Raw genomic sequence first — 11,091 nt, forward strand, 5'->3', positions numbered from 1 at the left:
GAAAGAAATAGTTGTACAACTTGGACTCTACAACTCTTGTTAGAAAGAGCAACAAAAAAAAGGTTGAATCCCTCTGACTTTGGTGATTCCTTGATGTTTCCTTTCAGCGGGACGAATAACACATTCCTCTCAGATTTAGCTGTTCTTCGTATTTACTGCAAACAAGCACAACTTAGCTGGCATGCTAACATGACTGTACACAATTAATACCACAATTTCCATCAGTCTTTTTGATTTACGATAACTTATGATGAAATTATGTTCAAAATCCCAACTAACCATGTATATATATATATATATATATATATATATATATATATATATATATATATATATATATATATATATATATATATATATATATGTATATATATATATATATATATATATATATATATATATATTTTTTTTTTTTTATATATATATATATATATATATACATATGAGGGATAATATGCGTGGAAATTTTACTCAGTATATGACTTTGGTTGCTCATACTGACCAACTTTCAGAGATTTACTACCTAAATACATCTTTTTTTTACCATCTTTATGTTCATGTTTTGGATTTACTGCTGAGACTTCACTATTGTGTTGGATTGTCAGCGCTCTCTGCAGTTTAATTTCTAGTTGCAAGAAGCAAAGTACGCTTTAAAGATAAACTGCAGATTATTATTATTACTATTAAGCACCAAACGGCATGCAGACAAAATAACTGACTATATGCATTTAACAAGATGATTAGCAAGAAGATGTTGGAGACCAGAAGAGAGAAACAGCTGCAATTTCTGTTTGCCAAGTGGCTAAAAAGCTAAATAAATGCTCATGTTGCTTTTTATCTCACGCTGGGTGTCACTATTGTGTTTCCAGCTGTCCGCTGCCCTCTGGATGCTCAGAAAAAAATGTAAACTCTCAGCTCAAATTATGGCACACATTTGCAAAATTGTAGCCTGTGCATATGTTTGTACTCTGCTTTGTGATTTCAAGCTGTATTTATGGTCCGTCTTTTCTGCATCTTTTACAAAAAAGTGTTCAATGTTAAATGTCTGATCCATGAGAATGAATAGATCTTCCTCATGCCTGTGTGCCCCATCCAATATAGCATTATATAGCTTTTTATAGATTTAAGTAGAGACAAAAATACCCTCTCAATCCAGCCTGTCAGTGTTGCTCAAAGGTTTCTTGCTTTCATCGGCTTTTTGTGCTTTTTGCTTAGGAGAATGTTTTGTTTCGTCACTTTTTGAATGATTAACACTCTCCAGGGCACCTCTTAGTGAAAGCAAAGCTTCAGCAGATGACGAACACAGACTGAATTTAATTACTGGCTTCTCCAATAATTAGAGAAGTGTTTCTAACTTCTTTAACGCTGATGAGACGATTCAAAGAAAAGACAATGGATTTTGTCATGTTTTATTGCTGCTACCCGCATTGTCGTTCCTAAACTGAGACAAATAAGCAACATTTTGTCGTGCTGTCTCCCGATTTTCTCCCGTCGTGTTTGCCAAATGGAATCGATTGTGAAAACTTGTGTTTTCTAAATGCCACAGAGCCGAATGTCTCATCAGAGGACGATAAAACAGATTTCATATGCAAATAAAACAGACACACCCTGCTGAAGGAAATTAATAGTTCCACAAGGGTCATTTCAGTCTCAGTTTAAGAAACTCACACAAACTCTGCTGGAAAACTTGCTCTTATTGTTGCATTCTCTCTGTGATTCCCTCTGTATCAAATTTGACTCAGTAAATGCAAAGAAGGGGTGAAGATTAATCACATCAGAGACTTTGTGAGATTGCGAGTTCGTTGTTTGAGATAGAAGACAAAATACTTCTCTCAAATTAAGGTGTTTATTTTTAATATCAGTGTCTCAAAAATTTTGATCAAAGACCCTTTCTGTTTGGAAGAGCCTTTCAGAAAAGGATAAAGTCTGATATGAACACAATATCTTATACAGTATGGTGCAATGTGATTGCCTACATAACATAAACGTATAATTCAAATATTGAAATGTGATTGGCTATGAGGTGGGGACAAACCATGGTTTAGACTCAGTTCTCCCATCAGTTGGTGCACAGATCTGTCCCTTTATTCTTATCTTTAAAACATAGCCTTTTCGGTCGCCATAGGTAACCACTACTCCTCCTTAGCTCCTATTACTTGTGGTGTACCACAAGGTTCAATTTTAGGCCCAATTTTATTCTCTATTTATATGCTCCCGCTCAGTCAAATTATCATGCGTCACAATGTTGCTTTTCATTGCTGCACAGACAACACACAGATAAACCTCCTGCTGAGACCTGCTGAAAGTCTAGCATCTGTTTTTAAGTGTTATAACGATATAAACTGTTGGATGGCACAAAACTTTTTACAATCAAACAACTCCAAATCCGAAATCCTCAATCCTCCAAATCCCCACAACAGCCTCACCGCCAACATCCTCAGTCCACTATCCACAAATGTAAAGCCCGTTGCCAGAATTCTAAGCATCCTATTTGATTCTGACCTCACTTTCACGCCCCACATCAACAAAGTCATCCAATCCTGCTTCCTTGAGGTCAGAACCATTGCCAAAATTAAATCAATCCTCCCTCGGTCAGCTCTTTAAGAATCATCCTTGCCCTTATTTTTTCCCGTCTTGATTACTGCAACACCCTTTTATCAGGTATTCCACAAAAATCCCTCTCCCGCCTCCAACTGGTCCAGAACGCAACAGCTAGGCTTCTTATTGTTTTGTTCAGACGACATCACATCTCCCCTGTTGTAACTTCCCTCCACTGGCTCCCTGTCCATTTTAGAATTGATTTCAAGATTTTACTGATCACTTTTAAGCTTGCCAGGGCCTTGTCCCTGGCTATATTTTAGACATGCTAACCCTGTTTGTCCCCTTGCACAGCCTTAGATCCTCGAGTGGGTCCCTCCTAGTTGTTCCAAAGTCGAGGCTTAAATCCAAGGTTGATTGGACCTTCTTCATCAAGGCCCCTCAGCTTTGGAACAACCTGTCTGAGGAGGTAAGTCTCGCCAAATCAGTAAATTCTTTTAAATCACTTCTTAAAACCCACTTTTATAGACTAGCCTTCCAGTAAAGTTCTCTTTTATTTCTCTTTTATCACTATGTTCTACCTGTCACAGCACTTTGTGAATGTTCTTCTGAAAGGTGCTATAAAAATAAAGTTATTATTATTATTATTATTTCTCTTGGCACATGATCCACCCAATCTGCAAAACCGCACCCTGTAAAAAGAAACCTCCTAGCATCCTCCTCCCACTCTCTGTCAGTTCTATTCCTTTGTTAGCTGTGATGTGATGCAGTGACTGATGGTATCTCACAGGGAGGATTATTATGGTTTACACCTTTAAACAGCCTTGAGTTAGCAGTTTCAGTGCAATTAGTTGTTACCTTATAAGGAAATAGGAATAAACTGTGAAGCAAAGCCAAATCTCTCTGTTTGGTGTGTGTATGTGTGAATATAGTCTTTGTACTGATATGTGTGTATTTGTAAGCAGCTGTAACTTTCCAGCTTGACCTATCATGTATTTAATCCTTCAGATCCTGGGGTTAATGCTTGAATCCGTATCTCTCCCTTAAAAGGTCAAGCACGGCTCATTCATTAATAGCACAATAAATAGTATTAATATAAATATTAAACTACTTACATGTGGAATCAATTTCAGTGTTAAGCTAGCAGTGCCTTTAAAAAAGAAAATCTGAACAACTCTGAACAGCCTTTTTGGAGACAAACGTGGATGAACATGGTCAGATAGTCTGGGGACAAACGAACCACAATAACACTGAGGTTTCCTGCAGCAACTCCTCTCAGCCTGACCGTCACTGACGGGTCAAAGGACCAGATTGTTTTGTGGTCAAGGGGAGAAAAAAATAAAAACCAAGAGAGGAACCTGGAGGAGCAGCAGCTCTGCAGCCGACTGTCAGACACTAATTGGTTTTGCAGCCTGAGGTGGGAAACAGAGCGACCGGTCTGCTAGATTCACAGGTGATTGACAGTTTAGAGGTGAGAAACGGAGCTCAGACTGAAGCAGGAGGCTGAATGCAGGGTTGGGAAGGTTTGTTTTGTGGCAGGATGGTGCAGGAGTCTGAGAGCAGGAGGCAGGATGATGCTGAGGATGGGATTGAGGCTGGAAGTGGCCGAGTGTGGAGCGATGAGGAGCAGAGTTAAGACCTCAGTCTGTGGGTGAATTTAAAGTCCCCTCAGGGGCCCAGCAGGCTGGACTCAAAAGGATCTGTTTAAAGGGCTGGTTCACCCAAATTATCCTCTGTAACCTATTCTGGTCCTTAACCTAGAGTCATAGTTCAACCCTCTGAATGATTTTTAAATATCTTTAACAAATCTCCAAAATGACAGCTTTTCTCAAAGCCAGAAAGTATAAAAGGAGAATAAATTCTCAGACTTTATCACAGTCCTTGTATGAAAATCCCATGTTATGTGTGCTTTTGCCCAGAAAATGAACCAATCTAAGCCTCAGCGTGTGATGTTTCATCAAAATAAGTTTGGACACACCTTCTCATTCAATGGTTTTTATGTAATTATTTTCTACATTGTAGATTAATACTGAAGACATCAAAACTATAAAAGAAAAAAAAACTATAAAAGAATACATATGGAATTATGTTGTAAACAAAAACGGTGTTAATCTTAAGTATTAATCTACAATCTATACTACAAATAAAAAGCATTAAATGAGAAGGTGTGTCTAAACTTTTGACTGGTAGTGTATATTTTTATCAAGCATGCATCGTTTGAAAATTGGTTTAAAAAAAACAAATGTTTGCACTAAACAGATTCTGCAAAAAACAAAAATATTCTGTGCTCCTTGAGGAAACAGAAAGTCATGACTGACTCATCTGCAACCAACAAATCCAGAGAGTTTTCAGGTGAACTCAGGCTGTGTTTAGACAGAGCAGAGATGAGGGAACAAAAGCAAAACAATCACTAAGTCGCCTCTCTGTTTTTTATTATTGTTCTTGTCTTTAAGGTGTCAAGAGAAATTTTTTTTAAAAATTGATGCAGCATAAAATAACAATAACGATGCATGACAAAAAAAATTTCACTGACGTATCCCACACTGTGATGAGAATAAACTACCTCTTCGCACTAATTATATAAGAAATATTAGATTATTTTTAATTTATTAATTTATTTTTTTGTGTTTCTTTTTATATTGAAAGAAATTAAATGACAGTGACATTAAAAAAAAAGGGTGAAAATCCTGAAAATTTGTGAATATGTATTACCTATGGTCAGAACAGATGTATTTTTAATTTAACTATGTGACAGCTGAAAAATAACAGAAGTGACAATAGAAAGATATCATTTTTATGTTCTTCAGGTCCTGAGCCTCAGTTTGGTTGTTAATAGTACATCAGAATTAATGTCAGTAATTATTCATATGTTCTAGACTGTGATTATCAGAAGATTTTTTTTTTTTACTCACTATCAAATATATTAAACATTATTAATTTAATGTCTTAGTCATTAAAAAACAACAACAGTGACATTATGTAGACAAACTGGCATTTTAAAGGTTAAATTTGTCAGTTTTGATCAGAATCGTTGTTGGTTAAAAAGTGACTCAGTCAAAGTTAAAATACTCTTAATATATAACAATTTAATTGCAGTATTTTTGATGAGCTTTTTTTTATCATTCAGGAAATCTGTGTAAATTTTTCAAACTGCCGTCTGAAGGTTAAATAAGAAATGATCTCTGCAGTGAAAAGATTCAACACTCAGCGTCTCTCTCTTCTTCCTGGAATGAATCTCAGCCTGATAACTCTCCTCTTCTTCCTGCTACCAAACACAGCAGCTCCAGTCTGTCCACATATTTCCTGGTTTCCTCCCCTTCAGATCTGCACTGTGAACATGGGTGGAACCAACATGTGGTGACGTAGAAGATCTGACAGGCCCCGTTCACTGCAGGAACACGTGATTTGTAGATCAGATTTCAGACTAGTTTCAGGAAGGAGGAAGTGAAACTCACACAGTCGCTGTTAGTGACAGGAGAGATGGCTGAGAAAGGAGTTCAGCTGGACCGAGAAACCTTCTCTTGTTCCATCTGTCTGGATCTACTGAAGGATCCGGTGACTCTTTCCTGTGGACACAGCTACTGCATGAAGTGTATTAAAGCCCACTGGGATGGAGAGGATGAGAAGAGAATCTACAGCTGCCCTCAGTGCAGGAAGATCTTCACACCGAGGCCTGTCCTGGAGAAAAACACCATGTTAGCAGTTTTAGTGGAGGAGCTGAAGAAGACTGGACTCCAAGCTGCTGCTGCTGATCACTGCTATGCTGGAGATGAAGATGTGTCCTGTGATGTCTGCACTGGGAGGAAACTGAAAGCCTTCAAGTCCTGTTTATTCTGTCTGGCCTCTTTCTGTGAGAAACACCTTCAGCCTCACTATGATTCACCTCCATTCCAGAAACACCAGCTGGTGGAACCCTCCAAGAAGCTCCAGGAGAACATCTGCTCTCATCACAATGAGGTGAAGAAGATGTTCTGCCGCACTGATCAGCAGTCTATCTGTTATCTCTGCTCTGTGGATGAACATAAAGGCCACGACACAGTCTCAGCTGCAGCAGAAAGGACGGAGAGGCAGAGAGAGCTGGAGGTGAGTCGACAAAACATCCAGCAGAGAATCCAGGACAGAGAGAAAGATGTGAAGCTGCTCCAACAGCAGCTGGAGGCCATCAATGGCTCTGCTGATAAAGCAGTGGAGGACAGTGAGGAGATGTTCACCCACATGATCCATCTCATCCAGAAAACAGGACGAGATGTGGAGCAGCAGATCAGATCCCAGCAGGAGACTGAAGTGAGTGGAGTCAAAGAGCTGAAGGAGAAGCTGGAGCAGGAGATCAGAGATCTGAAGAGGAAAGATGCTGAGCTGAAGCAGCTCTCACACACAGAGGATCACAACCAGTTTCTCCACAACTACCCCTCAGTGTCAGCACTCAGTGAGTCCACACACTCATCCAGCATCAACATCCATCCTCTGAGACACTTTGAGGAGGTGACAGCAGCTGTGTCAGAGCTCAGAGATCATCTACAGGACATTGTGAGGGACACATGGACAAACATCTCACTGACAGGGACTCAAGTGGATGTTTCACTGTCAGATTCACAAGCAGAGCCAAAGACCAGAGCTGGATTCTTGAAATATTCACGTCAAATCACTCTGGATCCAAACACAGCACAGAGAAAGCTGGTATTATCTGAAGGGAACAGAAAAGTAACATTTACGGATCAACAACAGTATTATTCTGATCATCCAGACAGATTCACTTATTGGTGTCAGGTCCTGAGTAGAGAGAGTCTGACTGGACGTTGTTACTGGGAGGTGGAGTGGAGAGGAAGAGGAGTTTATGTAGCAGTAGCATACAAGAATATCAGCAGAACAGGACATGGGGCTGGTTGTGGATTTGGATACAATGACAAATCTTGGGCATTACATTGTTCCGAAAACAGGTATGTATTTAGGTACAACAACATCCAAACTCCCGTCTCAGGTCCTTGGTCCTCCAGAGTTGGAGTTTACCTGGATCACAGTGCAGGTATTCTGTCCTTCTACAGCGTCTCTGAAACCATGACTCTCCTCCACAGAGTCCAGACCACATTCACTCAGCAGATACATGCTGGACTTTTGGTTTATGGTACTGGATCAAGTGCTGAGTTGTGTAAACTGAAGTAGACAGAGGTAACTGAAGGTGCAGTGAGTCTGATTGTGTCTTTGATTCTTTCACTCATTTAGTCTCCATCATTGTTGCTCACAGCTCATTGTTTTATTTCTACTCTGCACAGAGATCAGCTGTCAACCAAACAGTGACTGTCAGAACTTGTTTATCTTCTCATTTCTTCTTCTGCTCATCTTTGACTTTCTTCACTAACAAATGACTTTCATTTTTCCTGATGTTTCCAGCTCAGATGTAGTTTGTGCTCTCAGTCAGTAAAGAGGATTTATTCCACAGGACCAACAAGTGGAAACTGTGATTTGATCCAGTTTGGGTGTGTAGACGTTTTGTTGAGTCCTGACACACATCAGACAACAGATGTTGTATCGTTGTGGACTTGAGGTGGTTTCATATGTTGTGATGTTGATTTTCATGAAGGTGAAACTTCACCATGAGGCTGGTCTTGGTTCAGTGTGAAAACAGCAACATGTTGAGTCTCATTTTAAAGCATCAGGACACAATAAGTGATGTTTGATGGAGGTTTATGTTGTTCCTGACAAGTTTTCTGACTCGTCACTGATCCACTGAACGACACAGTTTTGATAGGTGAAATATTTAAACATCAACAAACAGAAAATATGCATCTGTGTCAGATTCAGACATGAACAGGGCCGTGCAGAGACCTTTGGAGGGGAAAGTTCTCAAAGTTAAAAGGGGGCACATGGAGCACGAATTTTAATCACCGTACAGAAACATACCTTACAATATAACTGGCTGAATTGTAGCAACCCATATTCATAAAGAATATATCTGACGTTGAAACTGGCTGACTGTGACCTGCCATACTGCTGATTGTTTGTAGGAGACTCCTGCTAGGAGACGCTGCAGCCAAGACTGACTGTTGGAATTAAACAGAACAAGGTGCTCATTCGTAAACTGAAAGCAGAACATTAATAGGGGGACCAGAATAAAGGAGGAGTGGAGGTACAGCCTATATCCACAAAGCCAAAAAACAACTTTGACAAAAAGGCACTTTGGGCATCAAGGGGCAAAGGGGCAGATGCTCCAGCCCCCTCTGCCCCTCTCCCCCCATACATGCCTGGACATGAAATCATAAAGTTCATGTTTTATTTTGAACATTTTGTTGTAAATATTTCCATGTTTTCACTTTTTACCTTCTCAGGAACAATTTTCCAATTTTAAATCGGCATGAAAATGTAACAGTAAGTGACTTTTAAGGTGTTTCTAAGTCTTGTCTTTGTTTTCCTCTCATTTGAATTAATGTTGATTCAATCCCACGTTAGTGATGCATTTAAGGAACCAGTTGAGGTGATGGAAAACTCAACCTTTTATTCCACTGTGCACTTCATTTTTCTTTTCCAGAGATACATGTACAGAATTTGTATTTTATGGTGGATTTTTCTGTTGAAATATGATTATATTTTATTCCAGTCAATAGTCATTTTATTCTACTGATGTGGTAAATTTTAATTTTGTTGGTTTGTTTTGTTTCTAGATTGTTGGCAAACTTGTGATTCAGCTACATGTTAATTTGCAAATAAATGACAATTAATGAACAAAACCTGGATTCTGTCATTTATGCTTATCTCTTATATTATTTTGTCCCTAACCTGGAAATTTGTTTGTTTGCAGTGTGACAGTTTATGTTTGAAAACAAAAAGATCCATGCATGAAGAATTCAACATTTGCATGGTTGAAGTGTAGATTTCCACCTGAACTTTTACTATAATGTTTCTGTGCTGAATAGTTTCATCAGTTTTTTTTTTTCTTTAAGTGACTTCCCACTAATTAATAAAAATTTTGGTGATGGAAAAAAAATAAAGATTTTATGCAAATGTGCAGTTTTTAAAAAAGGAAATATTTGCGCAGGATTTGTTAGATCTGATATCATGTTGGAATTTCTGTTGAAATCCAATTATATTTGAATTCAGTCAACAGTGACTTTGTCAATACTTATTATTAAAAGTGTTACGGATTTTCTCAGAGGTTTAGGTGCAGGAAATGAGAGAGAGGCAGACGTTGCAAGGTCTGGATATTTATTCATGTAGATTCACAAAAAACAGAACTACAAATTTAAACCGGAAGACTACTACCGGAAACTCAAACTCAAAAGCTGAGTCTAACAAACACAGACTGACTCATGAACACCCCTAGTGGGCTGGTGGAATGCAAAACTCTACAAGAAAACACTAACCCAGACAAGGGTTTTCCTTAGCAGGAAAGTTACACAATAAGTAGAACAGGCTGATGGGGAAAAGACAGAGGTGGAGTGCAGATTGATCCAGGTGGGTGAACACCAGGTTGTGAAGCCGATGCAGGTGAATCCAGGTAGACAGAAGCAGGAACAGGTGGAATCCAACTGGGGAAGACAAAGACACAATTACCAAACATTCCAGAGTAACTTAGTGGTAGAAGAGAACGATGCAAAGACTGACTGCTGATCATTTGATGGTCCGGTGCAGAATGGTGAGTGGCGTCTGATTATACTGCAGTAGGGATGATTCATGATTGGCTGAGCTCCACCTGCTCCTGCCTCGGCTGATGCTGATTGTGGATTACGTTCACCTGCCACTGCAGCCTCTGTGCCAAGAACACCTAAAAGAAAAACAGAAAGGGAGGGGGAAGGGGAGAGCACTATCTAGACGTCGCAGAAACGGCCTGACAAAAAGTTTATTTAATAATTCTTAATATATTAGTTATCAGTCAACCTTCATTTAAATCTTGAGAATTCACGATAATTATTATTATTAATAATAATAAAAGTGTGAACATTTTGGATACTGTTTTACTGTTCAGGGCGTAACCACGTATTCTCTGGGGGAAGTCGTGTTCCCACAAATACCCGAACATATAAGTTTGAACCTATATATACAGTAAAATGTATATTTCTTAAATTTTTGCATCTTTAATGGCTGTTTTATGTTGTTGCTCCAATCTATGTTTGATTTTTTTTTTTTTTAATCTGTTCAGGAAACTTTATAAGCGTGACACCCCCGCTCCATTATACACTTGGTTGCGTCCATGTAGTAAATGGTTGAACGTAGCTTAAATGGCGGCGGGTGAAAATACGTAGGTATATTGATAAACAACATTTTTTTCAAGATGCTGACTTGAGGTTCTCGTTTAGTTGACAGACAGGTGAGGACTTACTGAAGCTTCCAGGTGTGTTTCATTAACAGACCGCCCACAGCCAGAGAGTCTCCAGGTGTATTTCCACCTCAGATTGGGACCCAAAACAGGTAACTACACAACTTTGTTCTGGTCAGGTTCAGTGTTTCTGCTTGTTTTGGACTTCAGACATTTAAACGTACATTTATTAGTGTGAGTGAGCAGTGAAGTGAGGCTGTGTGTATTTTATTACTTAAGAATTTATACTGTGTATAATAAAGAGT

General features: G+C 38.9%; 1 protein-coding gene across 1 annotated transcript; it reads left to right on the forward strand.

Moving 5' to 3' along the window:
- The first annotated feature begins 5,984 nt into the window (after positions 1–5,984).
- LOC111568574 (tripartite motif-containing protein 16-like) lies at positions 5,985–9,260 on the forward strand. Its single transcript, XM_023270285.3, has one exon. The coding sequence runs from the start codon at positions 6,019–6,021 to the stop codon at positions 7,696–7,698; it is 1,680 nt and encodes a 559-aa protein (XP_023126053.2). The 5' UTR covers positions 5,985–6,018; the 3' UTR covers positions 7,699–9,260.
- Positions 9,261–11,091: the final 1,831 nt, after the last annotated feature.

This window comes from Amphiprion ocellaris, chromosome 10, assembly GCF_022539595.1.
Source record: "Amphiprion ocellaris isolate individual 3 ecotype Okinawa chromosome 10, ASM2253959v1, whole genome shotgun sequence".
Lineage (NCBI taxonomy): Eukaryota > Metazoa > Chordata > Actinopteri > Pomacentridae > Amphiprion > Amphiprion ocellaris.